Source organism: Theobroma cacao, chromosome 6 (genome assembly GCF_000208745.1).
Source record: "Theobroma cacao cultivar B97-61/B2 chromosome 6, Criollo_cocoa_genome_V2, whole genome shotgun sequence".
Lineage (NCBI taxonomy): Eukaryota > Viridiplantae > Streptophyta > Magnoliopsida > Malvales > Malvaceae > Theobroma > Theobroma cacao.
The window spans coordinates 4,103,348-4,130,925 of record NC_030855.1 but is presented as its reverse complement, the minus strand read 5'-3'; the positions used below and the strand labels follow the sequence as shown (position 1 = coordinate 4,130,925).

General features: G+C 34.3%; 1 protein-coding gene across 3 annotated transcripts; it reads left to right on the top strand.

Annotated features, from left to right (window-relative positions):
* On the top strand, positions 1–27,578 carry LOC18595437 (ABC transporter C family member 13). 3 transcript variants are annotated; one of them, XM_018123455.1, is made up of 36 exons: positions 1–138; positions 617–657; positions 775–862; positions 1,603–1,755; positions 1,887–2,018; positions 2,993–3,093; positions 3,805–3,868; positions 4,930–5,181; positions 5,684–5,753; positions 8,821–8,881; positions 9,585–9,672; positions 10,895–11,013; positions 11,381–11,478; positions 12,838–12,904; positions 14,627–14,744; positions 14,867–14,983; positions 15,097–15,177; positions 15,283–15,531; positions 17,441–17,542; positions 17,631–17,698; positions 18,336–18,467; positions 18,574–18,721; positions 20,086–20,369; positions 20,522–20,678; positions 21,611–21,786; positions 21,870–21,981; positions 22,084–22,137; positions 22,593–22,715; positions 23,413–23,511; positions 23,675–23,767; positions 23,906–24,016; positions 24,095–24,256; positions 24,365–24,552; positions 24,864–25,053; positions 26,294–26,461; positions 27,118–27,578. In XM_018123455.1, exons 1-36 carry the CDS (start codon positions 97–99, stop codon positions 27,196–27,198), a joined length of 4,389 nt encoding a protein of 1,462 aa, XP_017978944.1. In that variant the 5' UTR covers positions 1–96; the 3' UTR covers positions 27,199–27,578. The 3 variants fall into 3 exon arrangements, with proteins under 3 accessions (XP_017978944.1, XP_017978946.1, XP_017978945.1); XM_018123457.1 differs by lacking the exon at positions 1,603–1,755; XM_018123456.1 differs by lacking the exon at positions 22,084–22,137.

Here is a 27,578-nt window from a genome sequence, read left to right as displayed (position 1 = left end):
AATAGCATGAAATCAACTCCCAAGTGCCTCCCAGCTTCTCCCTCGCCTTTAAAACCGTTTTCTTTTGGCTCCTAAAGCCAAACTGATCACCCAAAAATGAAGCAACTCAAATTTCTCCTTTGCCCCAAGTCTCCTTTCGTAAGTCCAACTTTTCTTGGATTCTGTTTTCCTTTTCATTTTCTTGGCAACCAAACTAGTTTTTCTTGGTCCACTGAAGAAGAATGTTTCGGCTCTGTTTTTTATTTTGTGTTGGTTAAAACTTGAAACCTCTGTTTGTGTGTTCAGAAAATCAAGGGACATGCAAGGAATTTCCTTTTTCTTTTACCTCTTTGACTTTAGGGAGACTCTCTATTTTCCCTCGGATTTTCTCAGGAGCCAAATAACGAGGGTTTTAAGCTTTATACATTGTGCTCAACCTACGGTTGTTTGCCGAGAAAATGCGTTGGAATTTTAAATTTTTCTAGTAACTGAAAAGAAATAAGATGGAAACTACTTTTCCATACCTTACTTTTAGTTTGAATTCTATCTCTCTCTATCTCTCTAGTTTCAACTGTTTAAAAGATACATGTGATATGTTTCTCACTGTGGTTTTCCTATTTTATTGTTTGGTTTCCAGGTTTGGGATGGAAATGGCTTCTCGCAATGTTTTGATGACTTATATCCTTTTCTTAATTTATGAGTTATTTATATATTCCGTTTAGTTTTTTTACGCTTCATTTTGGCACAGAAGCAGTAATTGTATCTATGAATTTGGCTTTCCTTATTCGTGTTTACGGTCTTAGGTTTTGGTGTAAATGCAGCAACTATCTCCATGATTTGCATCCTTGGAATTATGAGAAGAAGTGCCAGAACAAACTGGAGGGTAGGATTCTTCTCTATATACAGCTATGCTCTTTTCAATTCTTCTTTTTAATGTCTACTAAGAAATTTCCATTTAAGGTTCATGCCTCTTGTATGGAAATATATTCACCTTTTCTGTTTCTTTTCCAAAAGAATAAGATATTCGCTTTATGTACACAAAATAGCCATCTTTATTAGTCCTAAAAATTTATCAACAAATAGCTTCTAAAAAAAGCATGTGTTTTCTTAATACGACAGTACATTCAGTGTAAAGTTAGTTTTGATGACTACTTTGTGGTATTTGATCCTTATCCGAGTAGCTGGTGAAAACTTGACCTTCATCATCGTGTTGAAATTCTTTCTTATTGAGAAATTAGAGGATATTGAATAAGTTCTGCCTTTTCTTTTATTCTTGCCCCCTTCATCCTAGCCTGTTTAGTTTTATTAATTCTCTGTTAGTAAACTCAATACATGTTCTGCTGACTTTCTTGATTCCCGCTTAGCTTTCTATGGCAGATATATGGTTTATGTATCAGCTGTTGCTTTACTATTTAGTTCTAGTCCTTCATTATTGGTAATAACTAAAATATGCTACTATTCTTCATGACCTCCTTGCCCCTTTCCTTCCTTTTTCTTTTCTTTTGATTCTAAATTTTCATCTAGATTTAAATTGGTAGCAAAACAGTGGTTATGGCTCTAAATTTTCAACCTGAGCAACTCACAATATGTAGAAATGCTTCCAAAAAAAAAAAAAAAATCTAGATAAAATTTCCAGAGAAGATTCTACATTTTGTAGCAGTCATCGGAGCGTGTTTGTCATGTGTGGATGTGGTTTTGCTTGCGAAGAAAAAATTTCATGGAGATTTTGTTGCATATCATGAGTGGCTTTTCAGATGTTCGAATTTCGTGGTCTGGGTAAGGTTTCCTATCTTTAAGTCATTGGCTTTGTTGTCTGGAACTTTAAGCAGTGTTCTTTACTTTTAAGAACGTTATATTGGTATCTTAATGTTGTTTCTCTGATTCCTTAATTTTGCAAATGTATACAGGCAACTATTATATTCTCCTTGAGGTGTGCCTGTTTACAACACATATTTTGCGATCTCGTCTTATGTATATGGTGGATCATGAAACCACTGTTTGGAGTCCCCCATTTGCAAATGGCATTCTCTTCATTAGAGGTATTACTTTGTTTTCTATAAGAAATTTATTTTAATATATTGAGTGGTTCTATATTATTTATTGTGCTCTTCATGATTCCAGTGGTGTTATAACATTCCCAATTGGGTGTGTGGGTGTCAAGCCTGCTTATTGTGTACATGGTTTATCTATGTTTGCTTCATAGGCCGTGTAATACATATGTCAAATAGGTTCGAGGGCTTGCCATCGCATAACATGATCATATAGAAAGTTGACCCTACAATAAGATAGTGTGATATCTTCTCAAAGTAACAAAATAAAGTTCAAAAGAATAAGATGCTATATGAATGCTTTTATGGTACAATGCCATCAGAATAGTTGGACAAAAGACACAGATGTTTATTTGAGGGCTAAAAGAAATAAACATTTCTTGGAAAATGTTGACATACTTAAATCAATTTTGTTAATTAATATCCTACTGCATGCAGTTTCATTTTGGAATATCTGCCTCTATTGTCTTCGCTGTGGTTGAATAAGTAAAGTTTTGGGTGGACAGACTTATTTAAGTCACAAGTTAATACCCTCTAATAAATGTCCTGCACAAATATCAACGGTGCCTGTGTCGAATGTTCATGGATATGACTGTCACATATATTGTTAGAAAGCAAAACTTTAGCCATTTGGTTTTAGTTTCCAAGTTTAATAAGAGGTTAAAGAACTAGCTCTTGTAAAAGCATGCTTTGATGTTGATAAGACCAAACTAATGATGTGGAATGCTTCTCATAATCAACTACTGCTGATGTGTTATAATAATGTGTTCCATTTACCGCCTTTTCAGAAAAATAAAAAAAGAAAGAAAGAAAGAAAAAAAAAAACAACTACAAGCTAGAATGCCTGTCATATTCCTTCGAGGCAATATTATAACTTCTTCTTGGCAAACTTTATGTAGTAATTCTTCTTGGAATTGAATTTTTTAGTAAACCAACTCATAATTAATTATAAATCTGTTGGGCAGGTTTTTGAGTGTCTTCAAGAGAGCTCTATTGTATTTTTGGATATCATGTTCTGCCTATCCATTAACTATATTCGGATAAAAAGGGCATCCACCAAGAGCAGGTATGATTTGGTTAATGATTTGCAAGCACTTAGGTTCTGCCACAGGTTATATGTGAATATTGTCCTTTGTGTATTCTAAGTTTGGATGCTTAAACTGTTTGGATATGATTGGTTGATATAATGTCATTATTGGACTTGCTCTCAAACATGCACAACGAAAATAGCTTTCCCTCTGCTTCCAAGTTCCATGGAAAAGAAAGTAAAACAAAGAACAAGCAATTCTTCCATACACTATTGCTTCCTTAATCTTGTTATTACTCAATAATATGTTGTGTCAGGTCAGCAGCAAGAATTTCATTCAACCATTCATAGTATTTTATAGAATTTGTTTGATCTTGTGATTTTCATCTTATTCCTTCCTTAGTATTTGTTTTCCCCCAAGGTTGGTGGACACACAGAGGGAAGCCTCTTGACCCCCTTTCTATCCTTAACAAAGGCAGTGTGAGGTCCTTGGTACAATTGCCAAAGGATTTTACTAATTAAGCTAGCTAGAAGCCACAACCTTTTCTACCATGATTGTGCATTAGATCCATAACTTAATGAGATAATAAGGTGTGATGTTGGAAGATATTACATGATATGTATTCAGCTGATCAAAGTCTCACTTGATGATTGATGCCATAGGCACTTTGTTGAATATCACTACTTTGTTTTTGTTCCTCTACATTACTGAGATTTGTTGGCTAAACTCTTTGCATTCACAAATTGTAGCCCAATGGAAGATTCACTTCTTTGTGCTGAGATGGACGCTGAGGAAGGTTGTCAAAGGGATTCTGTAAGTAATATTTTTCATCTTAACTTTTCTCATTTATGCTTTTGTTCTATTTGTATGTGAATCTTTTTTGAAAACAATTTAAAAGTGTGCTCTTAGTATTATTTCTACTTTTTTTTTCTTATATCAAAAGAGTTTGAATTCTTCTCGCCCCCCCCCTCCCCCCCTTTTATTATCAATGTCATGGATTCTCTCTTTGTCCCAACAACATTTTCCTTCTCCTCCCTGAAATAACCGAAATTCTATTGACCAAAACTGATTGAGTCTTCTAAATAAAGATGATTTTGTTGTGGTTTTGTTCCACATTGGTTGGGTTTGTAGTTTGCATTGGCTTTATATTCAGGTTTAACCTCTCTACTAATTGTGGAATTTTGAAGTATGATCTCAAATGTGTCCTAAAATTGCCAGGAAGCACCAGGAATGCATCTAAACATAAATAGGATACTTAGTGATTATTAACAGCAATTATTTTGTAAGCGCCTCAAAACAATTTTCTACTCCTAGCTTTTCCATTTGATGATTTAAAGTTTTTCTAATTTAATGGAAGCTAATAAGTTTCCATTCTGTTTTATAGTACATACCAATCCCTTTTCTTTCCTACAGTTTTAAAGTCCCATTAATTTTCATTTTTTTCTATCTTTCCATTAATTTTGATGAATATGTACTGGTTTGATTATTATCAAAATAATAATTCTCAGCTTGGCGTGATGCGTGCATGGACACACTCAGACAGACACACACAGAGATGCTACTAACTGCTGTGTGTCAGCCTTTGTAGGAGTGTAAAATTGCTTTCACTTGAATGCTCTAGTCTTAAACTAAACCTAGTCTGAAAAATTCTATTTGACATGCCTGCTTGCAACAGGGGCCCTCCTTGACTTTTGCATCACATGTAGCAGCTTCTATAGGCTTACCATCCAAGAAACTGCCATTTGAAATCTTATTGTTTCTTAAATTTTGTATTGCCAGTACAAAATGTCTCTTATTTTGCTGCTTATTGGTCTTTTACTTTCCGAAGTAAATAAACTAATATTAATTTTTTCCATCTCACTTGGTTGTCAAAGAGAAGTACACAGGGCTTTTGGGATCATATGACATTCAGATCCATCACATCAGTAATGAATCGTGGTTTGATAAAGCAGCTTGACTTCGATGATTTGCTTTTGCTGCCGACTGATATGGATCCTTCTACATGTCATGATAAATTATTAAGCTGTTGGCAAGATCAGCAAAACAATTCTTGCTCCAACGCATCATTTCTGGGAGCAATCTTCTCTGCTTACGGAGGGCCATATCTTCGTCTAGGTTTATTGAAGGTATTCTTTTTCTTTTAAGGAATGCTCTCTTTCCATGTAAAAGTAACACTATGAAAGGAGCGGCCATATGGTAGTTATTTATTCTTTACCAATAAAAAATAGAAATGGAAGCTTATGTGTTTATAGATCTTTGTGTTACCAGAACGGTTGGGGTTTGTTTGTGTTTATAGATCTTTGTGTTACCAGAACAGTTGGGTTTTGTTTCTGATTTATTGTTTATTTTTCTTCTGTTTGATAAGATATATCTAATATTAGGAGTCCTACACCTGTTTCTTCTTCTACTTTATGCTTGTAAATAGCATATTCCTTTATGTCAAGCTGGATGTCTTGGGATCAGATCGAAGTACATATAAATCCTTTAGAGGAAAATTGAAGTGTGCTTGCCCATGGGAATTATGGGGTTCAACTTGGAGAAAAAATAAAAGATTTTTGACTGAAGTTTTCAAGTTGCTTTATGAATTTTATGTTTTTCCAACTAAATGTATAATTTCACCTTTTGCAGGTGTTCAATGATTGCATTGGTTTTGGTGGACCATTGCTTCTGAATAAGCTAATTCGGTTTCTTCAACAAGGTTTGCATAGTTCTAATTCTTCAACAAATGGCAGTTATCAACGAGCTTTTAATTTTGTTCTATCACTCATTTCATTATTTTAATATTTCTCTATGCTGCAAGGTGATTCTTTCCTTGTTCCCAGTTCCACTTACAGTTAAAATCAAATACTATCTTACTAAATGTGATAAAAGATTTGACTTGCAAATGTTGTCTTATACAACTTACTTTGCAATCTATGATTCATCGCATGATTCTGTTTTTGATTTTAATAAGATTTATAATTTTTGTCGTATTAGCTCAAGCCTTTAATGACTTCGGTCTTATTATTGTTTTGTTTTGTTTTTTTTTTTTGGGCTGTTGCTTCTGTCCCATTTGAGATGATAGAGAGAGCTCCATAATTATAAAAGGATTATCTTGGATACTTGGATTTTAAGTGTTCTACAAATTTCTGCCTGTTTTACGGGATTGATCACCTGTCAATAAAAGGCATCCTGGCCATTACCTAGGTTTTGTTTGGATTGAGGGGAATGATGGGAAAGGAAGGGGAAGGGAAGGAAGAGGACTGATACGTTCTTGTTAAAAATTTTTGACTGCATTGAAAGTTAACCTGTACTCTAACATATCATTTGAATATACTAGTATTTTCTTAACATGCAATTTGCATGTGAACTAAGTTGCATGTCAAGTATTAATAATTTAAAAAATAAACATAATATCTATATTTTGATTAAAACTTATAAATTTTCTGTTTAATAATAAAACATTGATAAGTTAATGAAATGTAAAAAGTGATTTGGTTTGATCACAACTTTGTTATAAGGTAATTCAAGTAAATCTATCATAAAATCTTATTAGATCTAAAATAATAAAGGTTGTAAAGGTATTTGGACATTTGAAATATTTAACACCCTTTAGTTTCTATCTAAAAATTTACATTGATTAGTAACAGAATAAAAGATAGTGAGTTGATTGGACTACAACTCTACTTTGAAGTATTCCTAAGAAACAATATAACAAAAATGATGAGGGTATTTTTTATCTTCTGAAAAGTTTTACACTACTTAAGTCATCATTCCCTTCCCTTTCTACTCCTTAACCAAACAAGAGTACCCTTGTGTTCCTTTCGCTCTTTGATTTAAGCAATTGAACAAGAGGAATTTTTACCCTCTCCTCTCTTTCTTCTTTGGTCCCTCCAGTCTCTCTCCTTCCCTGCCCCTCATAGTTCCCAGACATAGCCTAAAGCAAAATGTATATACAGTATGTCAATTTAACTTCAGAAGTTCTTCTATATTATAACTTAGAATATGGTGTAGAGCATCTCTAGAGTCATACCAATACCCTTGTTCATGTATGAGTATGCAGAAAGTCTTAATCCAATTTCTAGTAGATTTAGAACTTAAGTTGAATTCTGCTTTGAGGTCATGTGTGCTAACTGGAGGGAAATTCCCCTTGTAGCATGCCTATCTATGAAGATCCCAAGCAATAGTGGCCTTTCCTTTAAAGGGATTTTGTGATCATGATCTTTGGTATAATGGTCAAAGTTTGTAAATTTGGGCCCTACAGTAGGTTCTATCCTGAATTCACAAGGCTGGAAGAGTTATTTAAGAGTGGCATCTCTGGAGGAAAGTTAGAGAGTTGCTTCACAGTGAACAGGGTTGCTACTGTCATAGAAAGCTTGCCACGTTGGAAGTCTACAAGAGGCCTACCTGGAAAAAGTTGCATTTCCATATAGGGAGAAGGTTACCTGCTGCCAAAATGAAAGTTGCTAAGAGTGAGGCTACCATTTAAGTTCTCCGTGTAAACATGGTGGTTCCGTTAAGGCCCCAAAGTTCATTCCAACAAGCAGCTTCATGTAAGTTTTTGGGGCCACTCCATACTTTGTCATTGCCTACAATAGATTGTAGTATTGACTCCTTTTAATAGAACATTTGTCTTTAACCCAAAAAAAAAAAACATATGAAGGTCTTAAATTTCCAAGAGCAGTAATTTGACATGTTTTTGAGTTCTATGAATTATGCCATATTTTCTTAAGTTTTTCAACATGGTATCAAGACTCCAGAACTTGTAACATTTCATCCAGTGCTAAAAGAGGACCAAATCAAGACTTCTAAATAAACTCAGGTGGCCAACAAAACCACCATCAACATTGAAAATATTTCAATCAAGGCTCTTCGATCTTTTCTGCACACTTTCACACGGTGCCATATATCTTTATGTGTTGAATAATATACAGAAATGTTCGAAATATGTGAAGGTTCTACCTCATATCAGTCTAGAGGTGGTAATTAAAATGCTAATTGAAATTTGCACATGTTATTATTTATTAACGACAAACATCTTCTAAAGCAGTTTGCACTATTAGTATTTTTAAGATCATGTTCTAGATGGAATTATTTGAGGAGAAATAGATGGCCGTTGTGGTTTTAGTACATAATTTCTATCTTAGGAAGAGTAGCTAAATTATGCAGCTCTGGGTTCTTTAGGATTGCCACATACTGGCAGCATAAATTACTTATTTTTAAGGCAATCATGTGTTCTCAATATACATGATTACTTTCTCAAGTTGGTCGTTAGGAATTCTTGGGGAGAATTTCAGGTATATTTTCTTATTTTCTTCTTCTTCTTTTTCTTCAAATTTTTATTTTCCTTCATCCTCAGAAGGGAAAAAAATTTCTCTTTATCTGTTTAACCTTTTTGGCATGGTGCATGTTGTTTCATACATTAATGATGCATGTTTTGTTGATTTTGTGAATTTGTGGTGTTTTTCTCTCTCTTATGTATCCATAATGAAATAATTTAATTGCTTTAGATCACAAGTTGGAATTTATGTTATATACATATTTGATTATGTGAACACTGCTTGCAGAATCTATGAATTCAATTAAGCCAAGCTTCTCTCTCTCTCTCTCTCTATCTATCTATCTATCTATGAAGTTTTATAGCTTTTTCATGAATGGAAAATGACTTTTTCTTGTAATCTATTTGTAACTAATTGGTGCTACATGATATTTAAATTATAATGAAGTTTTAATTGGAGATATACCTGTGTTGACATTGCTTTTGCTACTTGTTTTTCTTTTGTCAGGTTCTGGAAGTTTGGATGGCTATGTTTTTGCGATATTGTTAGGCCTAGTATCAGTCATCAAGTGAGCTTTTTCCTAAACAGTTAATGATGATTTTATACATTTTTGTACTTGTTTCTTTCTGCGTTTGTGTCTCCTTGTATTGCTTAGCTCAAGTAAGTTCTGCAACTTAAATGTGTTCTAAAGTCAAGTTTCTCAAGAAAAATATGTTCACCAGAGTTTGGGGTATATACTTATTTGAGATCAATATCAAGTAAATTATATCTGTTACATGCACTGGATTCTTGTTCGTTTATTAGTTCTTGACCGCTTGTAAGCCGAGAATATGAGGACTGATTTTGTTGTCACAGTGGCTTAATTTCTTTTAATCCTTATCTACATACTTTCCAAAATCATAATAAGCATTCATCAGGAGAGAAAAGTTTACACCAAACCAACTATGTGTTGCTGAAGTGGCAGTCTAATGTGGAAAAAGGTTTTAGACCAGAAAGATAAAATCCAGAACAGTACTTGAAAGTCAGTATGTAGTATAATGTATGTGTTTGCAATGTTGTTCATTTTTTTAATGAAATATATGCTTTAAGAATATTCTTTCCCTTCCTCTTGTTCCTGTACACTTCATTTCATGTAGCACCTTTTACCTTCTTTTGTTCATTTTTTAAAGATCAATTTTGTCTTGAAGAATGATGCCAGACTACTTATGTTGCTTCATGCCTGTCTGCATTTAAAAGTAATGATTAATTAATGCTTATTCCCTATCTTGCAGATCCTTTTCTGATACGCAGTACACTTATCATCTTTCAAAGCTGAAGCTAAAGTTACGATCTAGTATCATGACTGTTATCTATCGTAAGGTATGTTGATTATATTTCTTTTAAATTTTTCCAATGTGAACGTTTATAACTAAAGATGTACTTTGCTTGTGTTTGGAAAAGATGGTAAGTGTTATGTGTCAGATGTCCTGGATGAAAACAAGAATTCCTTGTCCTTTACTTGTGTTAATGAGTCTACTGATAAGAAATGCATTTGCACGTTTCTTTGACAAAGATTTTATCTTTTAAGACCTTGTCAGTATTTTACAGAATATTCTGAGGAGGAAGTTGGAAATTTATTTCCACTACTATGTCCAACAAAATATAAAACATAATCACTCTGGCTCTTTACTATGTGTGCAACGTTGTTATGCAAGACGATTCAAAATGATGGTTAACAATATTGGGAATGGATGGATTGGAGAGCATTTTTAATTGAGTGTAGTTACTTTTTCACATATACTGAAAAGGAAGACATATTCTTACCTTTCACCAATTGAAATGGTTATTATAATACTAGCTGCCATTTGTTACATCATTGTAGACTTGTTGGCTGTTGCTACCCTCAAAGTTTTTCTATCATGATAATTCCAACTATATACGATTTGGTGAAAATAAATGATTGATTGGGATGGAGAGGTTGGTTATGAGCATAAGATGCACTATTTATCACTTGTTTGCTGCCTCTAGGAAACAATAATTTTAGTAAGTAGGTTATAATGAGTATGAATGCCAAGAAATGACTAGTACTATCCCTTTTTCCTTGATATGTAGAATGAAGGTAAGATTCGTTAGGTGACAGATTGAGTGAGAGTAGCAAGGATGGGGTACAATGTTCTGTTTCAAATTCATACTCAACGAATGATAATCTTAAGCTAGTTTACAGTTGCTGTAGCGTTTTTGAAATTTTTTTTTGGTAGTTTACCTTTTGGAATATTTTTGGAATGCAATTTAATTGTTCCAGAATTGGTGGAATAAATGGTTCATTTATGCTATTTATGATTTTTGCAGATGGAATTAGGATGCCCTTATTCTTGCTTCTGTATTATGCCTTTCTGTTTTAATATTTGCTTTGATATGTTTTAAGAGACTTTCTGGGTGCCATTACTGGTCTAGTCTTTGTCTCCCTCCTACTTTAGTCCCTCTGTTTGGTTATTGTTGAGTTTGATATTTCTTGATCTATTTCATATTCATTTGGGCCTTTTGTTGTATTGCATTTTCTGATTTTTATCATCAATTTTACATTCACAAACTTTCATCTCAGTGTCTATATGTTAGCATAGCAGAGCAGTCAAAATTTTCTGAGGGGGAAATTCAAACATTTATGTCTATTGATGCTGATCGAACGGTCAATTTTTGTAACAGTTTCCATGACCTGTGGAGGTAATTGCTTAATCACACATAATGCCAAAAGCGTGCTATTCTTTTAATTGCATAGTAAAGAGTGAAATATCTTTGTGGAAAGAGGTGGAGACAGTAACATATATATGTTCCTAGCATTGAAAGCTATCAGTGCTGCCTCATTCTGTATTTTTATCTTTATTATCACAAAGTTTTGAAATCATGAAATAAGAATCATGAAACACAAATAGTGGAAAGTCTTATCATGTTAATAGTAATATAATTAGTGTTTCTTTTCAGATAAAAAGGTCAACTGCTTGTACTGCAATGTCTAGGTTGAGTCTAAGTAGATCTCTTGCATGACCTATAGCTTACAATTCTTATACTATTCTGTCTTTCAATGTTTCAGCCTACCTTTACAAATTGGAGTTGCTTTGTATCTTTTGTATACACAAGTCAAATTAGCTTTCATGTCTGGACTGGCAATAACTATCATACTTATACCAGGTATTGCTGCAAATCAACACTTGCTTTTCCTTTTGAATATTGATTAAAACTAGATCTTAAGTTAGCAATTTTCTTTCATTGGGTTCTGTAGTTATCACCCATTATTTAAATGTCTTGCGCTTGTATGCTCCACGTAGGAGCATTTGGTCAATTCAGTGTATGAAACTCTGTTTGTTTTAGCTTTGATAATCAAGAAAAGACTACACATTTTGTATGTGCATTTTTATGTCTTTATACTACTTGATGGTGAAATTTATATGTTCTTGTGGTTGATTTTACTATTTCTAAATCTACTGGATTGGCCTTTTTGTATACTACTAAGTCATAGATGTATTCATTATATATCCTCCGTGGGCTAGGAAACTAGCATCAAAGCTTACTACCAAAGCCATGCCCAACATGTTTTGATTTAAAAGTCTCCGTAGCTTTATTGGACTTGACAGGTAGAGGTTCTTTTGTTTTTGGTTAGATGTTTTATGAGGTTCATGCCTATGGTTTGCATAAGCTTCTTTAACACTTTCTTTTCAAAATAAATTCTCTGTGCAAAAAAAAAAGGGCAGAAGAGAAATCTCAAGTGTTCATGTATAGAATGAAACTTTAAAAGCTCATAATTGCAGCATGAAAGAGACTTTAGTTATTTTCTGCAAAATAACATGTTTTCAAGCATGAGGTAGAACAAAGTAACTTAAAATATCCTAAATCTCAAATGTCTGTTGCTGATGAAATTAATAGTTATTACAAAAACTGATGTATGCTAGACTAAATAATTATTGTGCATAAATGGAAAGCTTTGCATTCTCTTTGAGAAAATTGGTCAAATTGTTTGATTTCTATAAAACAAAGTAGCAATAAAAATAAAATGTTATTGAAATCTGTTGCATTCTCTGAAGAGAAACTCTTCAAATTCATTTTCAAAAAAATAAAAAATAAAAAATACTAATTACTATATATAAATATTTTCAAGCAGAATTGGCATGAATTGCAATAAATTTGCAAGAAATTATTTCTTAAGTGATTCTAGCTTGTGCCAGCTGTGAAATATGATGTTATCTGTGTTGGGAATATTGTTGTAAAACTTTGCACTCAGTTCTGTGACCATGGTTTTAAGTTACAAATCTCCCAACATTATTCAGGCTTGTTGAGGCCTAGTGCTATAATAAAACTAAAAGATCGTCTCAGTTTGCCTTGAACACATCATCATGTGCGATATTAAATGAGAAAATGATGCAGATAAATACTCTAGACATCAGTCTAGAATAAGAAAACTATGGAACTGCTTCAATGCTGCACGTTCCTTGCTGGAGATTTTCTCAAAGGATTTGGCATTTGTTTCTTATTATTGAATATTCATATCTGCAGTAAATAAATGGATTTCTGAATTGATTGCAAGTGCCACTGAGAAAATGATGAAGCAAAAGGATGAGAGGTGTGTATATTTTTTCACATCATTTTCTATAGAACTTGAAGTTCGCCAAAACATTGAGTTTTTTCTTTCTTTGAAACATAATTGTTTTCTTCCCAACTCATTGTTTGCTTTCCTAAAGAGGATTTATGACACGGAACTCTTTGGATATAAATAAACAAATTATTGATAATTTCTGGATGCCACTTATGGTGATGTGGCTGTCTTTTGCTTGAAGACAATGTACTTTGAAAAGGTTGGATATTTATCAGCGTGTTGTTTTGTTAGGTGCAAAATCATTGTATTATTTGGTCGTAGGGATGTAATTTCTTTTTCCAAAATGGACTGCCAGATTTTGATTGACAAGAGAACTAGTAGAATTAGTATTTGGATATGGAAGTTCTTATCAATGATGGAAGAGTTCAGACAGTGAACTCTGTATTGATGAGCATTTAAAGTTGCTGGAGTAGCATCTACATCCTCCAAAGAGTGTAATTAAAGCAGTTGAAAAGAAATGTAGGAGGTTTTTATGGCGAGTTCCTGATAAACAAGAAATTTGGATTGGGACATGGGGGTGGTAGTGCTATAGGCATTAAAAGAACTGGAGAATGGATTGTGACAGCAATTTCGAAACACCTAAGATACCTAAGGAATTTGCACATGAAAGCTGATCTTCATGGTTAAAGTGGATGCACCTGATGAAGACAAAAATCAGAAGCTTATGGAGGTTAAAGTCCTCAAATGATGGTAATTTGGTTTGGAGGAAGATGTTAAAAGCGAAAACATGAGGTTGGTGATTGCATAACACCTTCTGGTTTGACTGCTACTATCAAGCGGGGCCTTAGTTGATCAAATGGATGGAGATGTAATGTTGAAATTGGTTAAACCAAAAAAGCTAATGTTACTTATTTTGGGAAAAAAATTGAGATTGAGATTACTTGCAGCCCAAACTGGGAAACAGACCAAATTTGACAACAAGCGAACAAATTAAATGGATTCCTAGTGGTAAAGGAGAGTTTACAGTTAAAACTGCTTGAATGGGTGTTTAAACAAAAGTTAGCCCGACAGCATGTTTTACTCTTGTTTGGCTTAAGCACAACATATCTGGGCAGAGCTTTATTCTGTGGTTGGCCATGAAGTGGAAATCGCAAACAAGGTAGTAACTAGTGCAACAAGATGGTCATACTTCCCCATTTTTGTGATGTAGGTGGTCCTGTTGATGAAAGCATTTCATTCATAGTTTTCTTTTGGATTTTCTACAATGGTTTGGGAAACAGTGCTTCCTGTAGCAGATTTAGCAGGATTGCTGAAGATTGGATGTGAGCCTAGATGGATGTTGAAGAACTTTTAAGGAGGTGATCTTGGGAGCTCTTTCATGTTCATGTAGCAAGTGGCTATAGATTCTGGATTGAGTAAAATAGTAGTCTTTATAAAAGTGAAGAAGTTGTGGGAAGAGATTACTGCAAGAAATCTGCAATGTGAAAATGAAGTTCAGATAGGACATAATAAAATTTATTTTAATGACTAAGAATGGTACTGTCTATTTAGGTGTCCTCTAGGAAGCCAGTGTACTGGTGGAGTATGGTGATTAAGGGTGTATCCCTTTCATTGTTCAAAAGTTCTTTTCATTTAGCCAAAAAAAGGATATTGTTATTATAATGGTGAAGATAACAACCATTACGACATAAGAGAATCATGTATAGAACTAATCATAGAAAGTATTTATGTTCAAATGTTCTTTGGCAGGATTAGAAGGACAGGAGAGCTTTTGGCACATATTCGCGCATTAAAGATGTATAGCTGGGAGATCCTTTTTTCTCGTTGGTTGATGGATACAAGATCTTTGGAAGTGAAGCACCTAGCTGTATGATGCCATTTTTTTAATTCTTGGACTGTTTTAGCTTAATACAATTAACATGATATATTCTGTTTTCTACTAGTAGTTGGATAGCTTTTGCTTCTTATAATTGAACTTTTGAATTTTAGACACGGAAGTACTTGGATGCTTGGTGTGTGTTCTTTTGGGCTACAACACCAACTCTGTTCTCTTTATTCACATTTGGACTCTTTACATTGATGGGACATCAGCTTGACGCAGCAGTGGTATTAGGCTCTATTTTAGCGCATAATGCCTTGATGATTTCAATTTTGGTTCCAAACGTTGTGTATATCTGAAGAATAATATGAAGCTAATTTTTGTAAGAATCGTTTTGCAGGTTTTCACATGTCTTGCTCTTTTTAATAATCTGATTTCTCCTCTCAATACATTCCCATGGGTTATCAATGGTCTTATTGATGTGAGTTACCATGTTCCATGATCTTAGTACAGACTCTCCATACTTAGTTACTATTGAGAATGGAGAAATTCTCAATATGCCTTATTTTTCCTTGCTTTGCCACAGGCCTTTATATCTACAAGACGATTGAGCAGGTTCCTTTGTTGTTCAGAGAAAAAATCTGAAGTGGAACAAGCAGATAAATTCCAACCAATTTTTTCAAATGACCAGTCTGATCTTGTCTCCAAAGATATGGCTGTAGTCATGCATGATGCATGTTGTGCTTGGTCAAGCAGTAATGAAGATCAGAATTTGGTTTTGAATCATGTCACACTAAGTCTCCCAAATGGTCTTTTGGTTGCGGTAATTGGAGAGGTAAAATCTCTCCTTGAGGCTATTTTATTGTTCTCTCTTTTTTTTTTCAGTGACATCTTTTCTTTCTAAGTGCTCACTTTTCATGACATAGTAAGAATATTGACAAATTACAAAACAGAATTTTCTACAAAAGAATGATAATTTTGTTCCTACTCAATGGAAAAAATATAAATGTGGAATTTGTGGGATATTAAAATAGTAGAAGGTTTTAACAAGAAACTAAAGACTATTTGTAAAGCAATGGGATCTATTATGAAAAATTGAGCAGAAGTTAATTAGTAATTCTAGAAGGGTTCTTCTGGAAGAAGAAGAGGTACATGTACCAAGAATGGTAGAGAGGAAGACTGGAGCAAACCCTGAAGTATCGAGCTCTGTGGCAGGTGAGATGGTGAAACAAGATGTAGGAAATGGGAAATATGAAGGAATGAAGGAGTAAGGAATAGGAATAAGAATAGGTTGAGAGTGGAAGATCTCAGTGATGATTGGAGAGATAATTCTAGGGAGTGAAATTTTAGACTTGCTATGATGTCCTGGTAAATGACAAGGTGACCGGTGGTTATTGTGGGTTTTGTGACAGGACATTTGGAACCGTGCTAGCTGTACTGAGAAAGGAAGAAAAAGGGTAACAATTGTGTGATTTTTAGGGAAAAGTTAAGGGGAAACCTCCTTAACTAGCTCCATGTTTGTGCCACGAAGCCAGGCTCTCTAGAACGTCTCAAGAGTGGAATTAACCCAAGAATCTTGCCAAGTGTTCTGAGGTTACTTCTATTGCTTCATAAGGTAGTATAACCCTACAACTTGTTCTAGTGGAAGTAATCCTACCACTTGTTCCCATGGAAGTAACCTGACCAATTGTTAAGGTGGAAGTAACCTTATTACTTGTTTCGTCAAAAGCAACATTATCACTTGTTCCAATGGAAGTAAGCCTATCACCTGTTTCAGGGTTACTTCCGTTGCTCCATATGGTAGTGTTTGTCAATACTGTATGGATGAGAGCATTTGTTTTTCTTCTATTAATGGTATGTACTGGTACCAATTTGTTTTGGTTTAACATTTCAGATTTATCAGCAATATATAATTGGCATAAATCCTAAGAAAGCCCCTTTACTGTATCTGTTTATTCAACTAAGCCTCTTACCTTTTATTGCATTTAAACGAGCCTTCAAACTTTTATTTTAGGTCAAACAAGCCTTTCCGTCTAACAAAATTTAATTGCCATTAGACTCAAAGTCAGCTTTCCTTTTTTGCCTATTGAGGCATATGACTTGACTGGATGACGTGGCCACATGGTAAAACCAGAACTTAGAATCGTCCGTCGCCAATCGACACCGAATCACAAAACAAAAAACATTTTGCGATTACTCATTCAACCATTTCCTGCCATGAGGAAAGTACAAATTTGTTTCAAATCTCAATTAGAGAAATTATCTTATCTAATATTTTGGCGATAGCATCAGCTTTTCATGTTCCATTATGTTCATAATATTGTACATATTACTTCATAGCTTGGAATTAGCTGATAGGTTGGGACCCTTTCATGTGCTGATTCTGACCTCCTGAAGTAGTTGTTACTAATTTGATTTTTGTCTATGTCAAATTTCAATTGCTTTACTAATTTCTGTCAGTATAACATATAGACATCTTCAATGAATAAATTAATTTTAATTGTATTAGTAAGAGTTTCCATTTGCAGCTTCAACTGCATAATTCTGTTCGTATAAATTGACATCTATGAAAAGTAAAGTAATTTTAGTTGTATTAATAAGAGTTTTCTACTTGCTGCTTGCATGGTAGAATGAATGAAATGGATCTCAGCAGCAGACACACTTATAAACCTTCACTTGTATAACTGTATGTGGAGGATCCAACATTTCCTGCATCCATCTCACTACTAATTTCCTTTGTTCAGGTTGGTTCAGGCAAATCATCCTTGCTAAATTCAATACTGCAAGAAACGAGGCTTGTTCATGGGTCAATATATTCAAGAGGCTCTTCTGCATATGTACCACAGGTCTGTATACTTGCACTAGGTTCTTCAGGTGTCTATACCTTTTTACTTTTTTAACATATTCTTTTATTTGCATTTGTTGATATTGTAGGTTCCATGGATCTTATCTGGAACAATACGTGACAATATCTTATTTGGGAAGAATCAAGATTCACAAAGGTATAATCTTATTGAGATAGGAAGTTTTTTTCTTTGTTCTCTTTCCTTTCATTGTATGGTGTAGATGTGAGTTAGGATTGACTTAGAGTAGTGTTAAAATAGCAACTCTTTCTCCTCTTTTGTTACTTTCTATGCAATTAATATTCTATCAAGCAGAGCAAAAAAAAAAAAAAAAAAAAATAACTATCAAGACCATTGAATCTAATTATCTATGCATAAATATCATGCATGTCAATTTTTGGAAAATGACTTAAACGATATGTGTGTGCGTGATAGTTAAAATTCTATCATGTAATGGAAACAATTTGATATATTTAATCAACTTGAAAATTGGCATGCTTTATCAACATGAATAATACTTCAAATCCAGTGTTTCGTTCAAGAAAATATGAATTACATAAAGAGATTGGAAGGGTGAAACAGTGAAAAAATTTTTTCTGGTGTAAGTTGATCTTAGATGCTTAAATGTGTGTTTGAGTGCTCCATCTCATATCATATCTGTCATGTAAAATGAGTATGGGAATCAATTTTTAACATTTGAGCGTGCTATACCATTAGGAGAGAGAGAGAGAGCAAATGTTGAACCAGATATTTCTCTAATTTATACTATCTCTATATCTTTCTATATATTGACCAGGTACGCGGACGTTTTACAGGCATGTACTCTAGATGTTGATATTTCATTGATGGCTGGACATGACTTGGCTTATATTGGAGAGAAAGGAACCAATTTATCAGGTGGACAGAGAGCTCGACTTGCTTTGGCAAGGTTTCAAAATCTTCATGCACTTGTTGATACTAGCTGCTGGATAGATTCGCATGAAGTTTATTATTTATTCTGACAAATAATTGTTGCCACACATTGCATGAAACAGGGCCATTTATCAGGATTCTGATGTTTATCTGCTTGACGACATCCTCAGTGCAGTTGATGCACATGTTGCTAAATGGATTTTACATAACGCTATTCTTGGTCCTCTTATGGAACATAAGACTCGAATTCTTTGCACTCATAATGTCCAGGTTATTTCCCTAATTTACATTGGTTTTGCTCCATCATTTAGGTGTATATTTGCTTAGACAGTGATATAAGTCAATTGAGTGTGCACAACATAAGCATTTTCAAAACACTTGTTAGAAAAGCATTAACTATATTCTCTCATATTTGGAGTGTCAGCTTAGGTTGGTGTTTAATTTATTTCCCTGAAAAATGTTGGCTGTGCAACTGACATGGTACAATCAAAAGGGACAAGTAGGAGTAGCTTGTTCGAAGCAAAAGAAGAGAGGTGAACAAACTGTGATGGAATCATTAACCATTAACACTTAAATCATCTTAGACTTAAGGGTGATTTTGTTTCGAGGTTATACCATATGATGCACTTGTTTTGAGGTTTTATTATATATTATGGCACTATATTCACTGTTATTCATCGAATTGGACTATTGGCTATCCTCATTCTCAAAACTGCTGTACTTCTTGAAGCATTTTGGTCTGTGCTTAGTTGTGCATGCTCCAGTTCTTGATCACTAGTATTAACACAGACATAAGATGTTATGCTTCTTTGCTCTGATAAGGTTTTTTCTTGATCTTAAAGGGAGACATTGTACGAGATGAAAACTGCTTAAATATGTCCATGTTAGTTATTAGGATCATTGAGCTGAACATTATTAAATTTTTTTTGACCATGTTGTAAGCAAACTCCATTTTTGGCAATTTCATCTTAACTTTATGTTTATATAAGATGAGAGTTACTCCTATTTTGACTTGTGTGAGTGAGTAACCAATTATTAGTAAAGCAGAATGAATTATTGCCAATGATATCCGTTTCATTTCATCCCAGGTATTTGCTACTTATTCTTTGTCATGCATCTGGTATAAAGTAATTAAAGGCTTCAGATGCTAATGTTGGCTGCTGATGTTAGTTTCATAGCATTCAGCCTCTTATTATGTATTCTGTTGGTTCAGTCAATCAGTTTTATATTATTTCTAAACCTCATATAAGACTGGTGGAAAAATTAGTAGTATAGAATAAAGAGAAAAGAGAAACTTGATAGGAGCTTAGAGATAAAGATCTGGTCCCTCTCTTTTTCTTGTTTGTTTGCATCATAAGCTCTTAAGTAAATCTCCATGTGAAGACCCTTCATACAAGCTGCAAATGGAGCGTGAATTGTCTGTTGCTATTTATATATATTTTTGCATCTAGTTTTAGTCTCTGTTTCACTGAGTTTGGCTCTCCAAAAAACTTAAATGTTGATTGTAATGGTTGACAGTACTTCACAAAAACTAGTTCATGGTAGTGATGAATATGATCACGAAGGAACTGATTAGTGCATATTTCCAGTAATTTGTTTTTTGCTATCTGAATTTTCCTTTCAACCCTAAACAGGCAATATCTTCTGCTGACATAGTTGTTGTAATGGAAAAAGGGCATGTGAAGTGGGTAGGAAACTCAGCTGACTTGGCAGAATCTGTATATTCAGGGTTTGCTTCAGTTAATGAATTTGATACATCTTCATATATTCATAGTAAACTATACAGCACAAATCCTTCCAATATGGGCAAACAAAGTCTCCTGATGGAGAAAAATACTGATGATGTCCAATTGGAAGCAGAAGAGATTATTAAAGCTGAGCAAAGAAAAGAGGGTACAGTTGAGCTTATTGTTTACAAGTAAGTTATTGTGTTACTACACATCAGTTGGTACTTTGTTCTTGAACTTTGTCTTGAAAGTAACATGTCAAACGTATCTTTATCTAGAATCCATTGCATGTCTTTGATTATTTAATATTTGCCACTCATTAATTAACTGTTTTCTTCTGCAGAAAATATGCTGCATTTTCCGGTTGGTTCATTGCAGTTGTAATATTCCTCTCAGCAATTTTAATGCAAGCTTCTCGAAATGGAAACGATCTGTGGCTATCATATTGGGTTGATACAACAGGGAGCAGTCAAGCAAAATACTCCACATCCTTTTATCTGGTAATCAGTTGCCATTATTGGATATACAATTGCAATAGCTATGTATGCTTTTCTCTTTGGAAAAGTTGTCGAGTAAAATATTGCATAATGTCGGTAGCAGTAGCTTACTTGATGGGCTCTCTGCATTTTATGTTGTTATATGTGGAATAAGCCATGATTTTGAGTACCATTTACTTGAAACTTATATCCTTCACTGCCTTCTCTTTGTTTGGGGCTAAATTTTAGAACATATATTATCTTTCTTTTTTTTTTGAGAATAACATTTGTTATCTATTACCTGGTAATGTAGTTTCTTTTTTTTTTGTGGAAAGTTTCGTTTGCTATGAAAACTATTTCGGTTCTTTTATTGGATTTCAACTGAGAAATCTCCAACAATCAACACATTTAGCTTATGTACTAATTAAATATAATCTCAAATATTAGCAAGAGGAGTGTGCTTGAAGACTTGTCCAAAACCAAAGCAGCCAAGTTGAACTGACTTGAAAAGTCAATGGCTGAAATCCAATCCAATCCAAGCCTGAACTAGTTGCCACCTTTAGCAGAATTAAAGTGGCCAAGCTGACCTGAACTCCTGCAACCTGACTTCAATCGGTTGAAACCTGTCCCAATTCAACTTGAATTGACTTGAAAAGCTGACAACTTAACATGATCAACCCATTGCCACCAAAATTTATTCATGGTCTGATATTTGCAAGAAACTTTTCTTGATAGATCTTACTACTTTGCAACCCATCTTGTTTGACCACTATTGGATTTTCATTCAAAGAATTTTACATGGCTGTAATTTTTACTTTTCCTCTAAAGGCTCTAGGCTTCCCAACTCAGTTCTTATTAGGTAGTATGTGCACCTCTCAAATGTGCCTTTGCTATTCAACCTTTAATCTACTTGTTCATGTTTTATTTTCTGATTTACTTAATAAATGGTGGCGCAGCTGGTACTTTGCATCTTCTGCATCATAAATTCTTCTCTGACCTTGGTGAGGGCATTCTCATTTGCATTTGGTGGCCTACAAGCTGCAGTTCAGGTGCATAATACACTGCTTAATAAGCTTATTAATGCACCTGTCAAATTCTTTGATCAGACACCAGGTGGAAGAATACTTAACAGGTTAGACTGAGATGCCTTATTGGAGATCATGGCAGTTTATGATGTATAAATACATATAAAACTCTACATATTCTACCATGTAGGTTCTCTTCAGATCTCTATACAATTGATGATTCTCTCCCATTCATTCTCAACATACTCCTGGCTAATTTTGTGGGCCTGTTGGGAATAGCCGTAGTTTTGTCCTATGTTCAGGTATTTCTGGACATTCATTACTTTTATTATGTGATCTTCTGATATATTAAATACAATACCCCAAGCAATGAACTGTTGATTAAAAGGACTTGAATTTTATAGGTCCTTTTCTTGCTTCTACTATTGCCATTTTGGTACATTTACAGCAAGCTACAGGTATTTACTTGACTTTTTCATGTCCATTCTTTGAAACACATTTAGCATTAGTTAATCCTTACAGAACTTAAGAAGGTGTATCTGTATATTTGTATACACACCTGTTACATGTCCTTGTCATTAGGGACACCACACGCATAAATGCAAACATGTTTGAATTGAGAATAGTGGAAATAACTGAAATTTTCAAATTTCAAGAAACAAAGAGGCTGATAACCCATAGAAATGGAGCTGAAGTTTAGAATTTATTGGACAATTATATGTATTAAAATGGATGTGAAATCCTTAGTTCCAGAATATAAGAAATGATTTTTAAAGAAATTTTTAAAAGAAAAAAAGCGTTGACTTTGAAATGTGGTCGAGTTCAGTGGATCCTCTGGATTAATAATGCCCATCTTAAGTTTGTAGAAGTCAATTTTATTTAGGTACTCTTTACTCAGTCAAAAGTTCTGTAGTTCTTCTACAGGTCGACATCTAGGGAACTGCGAAGGCTTGACAGTGTCTCGCGCTCTCCTATTTATGCATCCTTCACGGAGACACTTGATGGATCATCCACTATACGAGCTTTTAACTCTGAGGTAGATATTTGGATTTTGACAATCACTGATTATTAGTTTTTTTTAGCTGATCTGCATAGGGCAAGTATTGTGATTTTTTTTTTCCTTTTGTAAGTGTTTTATCCATTTTGAAATATTTTGTTCCTAGGATGTCAAACATTTTTAAGAAAAATCGTAATTGAAGCATTGGTTGACTTTAGAAGGAACGCTGAGCCATTCAACCCTATACATGGAAGAACATTTTGAGTTGGGCTTCCCATCTTGAAACTGTGAGAGATAAACTGAAGATGAAAGCCTTATAAAATATTTTGAAGAAGCTAGAAGCTCATAATGCCTCTGCTATTTATGCAAGGAATTTTCATGGAAAAACTGATATTATAAGCATATGTCTTAGGGCATCATCTCTGGCTGTACACTGGGGAACACTTTAGAGTACCTTATACAGTTTGATGCCCATTGTAGCCTCAGTTAACAAATATGCTGTAATTGTTATAGAAATCTTAATTTTTTATCTTGAAATAGGTTTATTGCTTTTAGTTTTAGGTCGTTAACACCTTGAATTTCTGTGTCCTTTGTTATACCATCAGGCTTCCCTCTATTTTTTGGGAGTTCAAACCTTGTCTGTACTTATATTCTTTTTGGCAAAGAGGGTGAGTAGATGGTACTGACAAGTGAGGGGAAAGAACCCTTATTGACAGTTATGACTGGATGTGAACAGGACTATTTCTTGGCTAGATTCACTGAGCTTGTAGCACAGTACCAGATAACTTCTTATTCAGAGTTAACAGCAAGTTTGTGGCTTTCCCTACGTCTTCAGGTATCATGTGATTCATGATTACATACATGTATCCAGTTTTGAAAGTTATCTAGATATTTTGAACATTTATGCATCATGTGAATGATATACTTTGAAATTCTACCTGTAAGGCTGTAACCGCTGCTGCTTTTTTGTTTTGTTTTTTTTTTTTGTTCTTCTACAGTTAATAGCAGCATCTATAATCTCATTTGTTGCCGTGATGGCTGTTATTGGATCTCGTGGAAGTTTACCAATTAGTTTTGGCACCCCAGGGCTGGTATATTCCCTCATTTCTTAAAATTTGTGAACTTATATGTTTCTCATTTTAGGAATAAAAGGAAATGGTTGAAGCTCTATCATATTTCCTTATATTTGGAAACTAAATGAATAATTTGGGTCGGATGTTCTTCTACAGGTAGGATTAGCCCTCTCATATGCAGCTCCAATTGTTTCCTTGTTGGGAAGCTTCTTGACAAGTTTTACTGAAACAGAAAAGGAAATGGTTTCTCTTGAGAGAGCTCTTCAGGTGTAGAGATAGATCTTTTCTCTTTTCATTCATATCTGTTCATTCGTACTGGTTATGTACTGATTTTATTCTTTCTAGTATATGGATGTGCCTCAAGAAGAACTCCATGGATTCCAGTCTTTGAATTCAGGTTGGCCCTTTCAAGGAGTGATTGAGTTTCAGAATGTTACCATGAAATATATGCCATCTTTACCAGCAGCATTGAATGATATTACCTTTACCATAGCAGGAGGGAAACAGGTCAAAGCCATTTGCAGTTTAATAGTTGCAACTTAATCATTCTATGACTATAAGTATAAATTCCACCGATGGTGCTATTTTTTTTTTATTTTAAAATTTTATTCTCAGGTTGGAATAGTTGGAAGAACTGGTGCTGGAAAATCTAGTATTTTGAATGCCCTTTTTCGCCTGACCCCAATATGTAGAGGACAGATTTTGGTGGATGGGCTGAACATAGTTGATATTCCTGTTAGAGATCTTCGTGCACACTTGGCTGTTGTTCCCCAGAGTCCATTTTTATTTGAAGGATCATTAAGGTACTCATCTACAATCCTTTTTTTGTTGATCACTTGTCTGACATATGTGGTGATCATTCCTAGCTGCAGTTTCTTATCATATTCTCAGTTTGTGATAATAGTGGTAATATATAATTGGAAGATCTAAGGTAATCTGCATATCTACACCACAAAAAAGGTTAGAAGGTCATTTGATGTTATCGCCTTGCTATCATTGCTCTCCCTGGCTGTCTTCTTAGTACACCATATCAAGATCGTAATCAACTTTTGCTTAATTTTTACTGTGTACTATTTAATTAATGCTCTGTTAATGTCTTCCTAATTATTTCTAGGGACAATCTGGATCCACTCCAGATCAGTACTGACATGAAAATATGGGATATTTTGGAGAAATGTCATATCAAGGACGAAGTAGCAGTGGCAGGAGGACTGGATGCTCATGTAAAGGAAGCTGGGGCATCATTTTCTGTTGGGCAAAGGCAGCTGCTTTGCCTTGCACGTGCTCTTCTCAAGTCTTCTAAGGTAAATCAAAAGAAGAGGCTTTTATACGGAATAAAATTACATTATCTTAGTCTAGTTAAGTGTTAGTACTAGAATGTTCAAAACTGGTTGCCAACGACAACTCAGTTTTTAGTACAGGTTTAGTTGCTTGCATAAAATGTTTTTGTTGTGTGAGAATATAAAATTATTTTTGCATGGAAAATTAAATTTTCAACGCTATGACATTCCTTTGTTTTGGAGGATGTGAATGTAATAAAGAGATATTGCAGTAAGAAGATAAATTAAAAGGTAAAAGACCATAATGTTACGGTGCTCTGCATGAAGTGTGGGAAGCGAGTCTAGGTTGGCTAATTGTTGGCTTGCTTTTTTCCCCCCACAGGTTTAGAGAAGATTGAATTTAACTTAGTGAAATGATCTTCACCATATGTCTATATATATATATATATATATATATATAGTAAAGAAACAAGAAAGAAAGAAAAAGGAGGCCGTGCCTGTGACTGCCAAGTGTTTAGAAATATATTTAGAGGATTTTGTAGAGTTAAGGGACTTACTGAAAATGGACATGTGGGGGAGAAACATTTCAAAAGGTTTTAAGGGGACACTTGACATTGAGCACAAATTAAGGTGGACAAATGGAATTGGTTTCCACCATTAATCTAACATATTTACTAACCTCTTCCACTTGGGTTAGATTAACCGTCAGATTGAATAAAACTACATTAGGTGAAAGTCTGGGTTTGTTTCAATCAAAAGTTTGTGGTGGACAATGTAATAGACCCTATAATATAGATTTGCAGTCTAGTTGAGATCGGTGTTAAATCTAAAAATATAGCTTAACCAATTCAAGCTAGATCTTGGTCGCAATCAAATTGCATTAGATACCTATGTCAGGATACAAGACATGCTTTTGACCCTAAATTGGATGAATTCAATATACAATCATGATATTATCACTATTATTATCATTTTGAGGTAATAACATTTTTTTTATTCTTTAACTGAATCAAGTCTTAAATGCTGCTTGTGGCACTTATCTGGTTGGGCATCTTTCAAACATGCTTAAATGCATCATTATTTAATTCTATATTGCCTACTGTTTTCTTGGTTGTGATGGTTTTCGATTTCCAAGAGAAAAAACAAAAATAGGGGAAGAAACTTTGGAGGGTCCTTGAAATTGTTTTTGTGGGTAAAATATGTGGGTTATGAATGTACTTGTTTGGTGTCGGAGGGAAGGTACTAACAATATTGAATTTTTTAGGTTCTTTGTTTGGATGAATGCACAGCAAATGTTGACATGCAGACAGCTTCAATTCTACAGAAAGCAATATCCAGTGAATGCATAGGAATGACAGTGATCACAATTGCACACCGTATTTCAACAGTTTTGAATATGGATAATATCTTTGTTCTCAATCAAGGAATCCTGGTGCGTTATTAATTCTATATTTTTTAGTAACTGCTTATATTTAAACCCTTCCCTCTTTCCCCTGCAGTATCCAGATTTTGACAATGCATATCAGATGCTCTCTGATTCTTCAATTTGACTTCTTGAAGTAGAGTCTAGGATTTGCGATTTCAATCATAAAATTACTTTTATACTTTTCCTCTGGAATAGTATGACCTCTTTTAAGCGAAGTTAGCCTTTAAGCTCTTGCACAGAACTGAATATGGATGGCAGCTAGTGTTCAATTCTCAACCGGAGAATTGAACATGAGTTTGAAGAGTATGACAGCCAAGAGTCTTAGCCATCTAGCTCTAGTCCAAAAATTGATTAATAGAAATCTGATCACCAGAAATGATTCTGGTTGGGTAAATTGAGCTATATCCTTCCTGGCCATTCAAGACTACTGCAAATTTACTTTTTATTGCACCATCGTTTGGTATTTTGATATTGCCTTGTCATGCATTTTGTTTTGAGATGTAAAATTTCAAGTGCTCATTAGAAGTTGATCCTTGCAAACAGTTTGTTGCTTCTTTCGAAATCAGATATAACTTGTTTAGAAATTTACTGGTCCAGAAATCTATTACCACCACTTCAAGTGACAAATGACTGAAGAGCTTTTCTCTTTCGTCCTTGAGCAGGTTGAGCAAGGTAACCCACAAGCTCTTCTACAAGATGACTCCTCCATATTTTCAAGCTTTGCTAAAGCTTCTACAATTTGATACATAGTAGGTCTTTGAACTCACTGCTGCAAGTGGTCTATCATTGTAAAATCATTATGTTGTACGCAAAGTAACGGAGTAAAATATCCTTATCATACAAGGCAGGAACAGCCAAAATTATCAGTTGCGACACTTGACAGTAACTAGGAGAACTTGTCAGCTGATTAGCAACGTGGCAAATCACACCTAGATAAAAAAGATTGGTGATGATTCCTGTTTACATTAAATGGACTCGCATGTTGCGACAGAGAGAACTAATTGATCTCAAGTACCCTTGTATTTCTTCTTGTCGACAATTTCTCTGAGAGACATAGCTATGATTTTTGAAGTTGCAGCCTTAAATTTATCAAAACAAATCTAGCTGCTATTGCTGATCCATA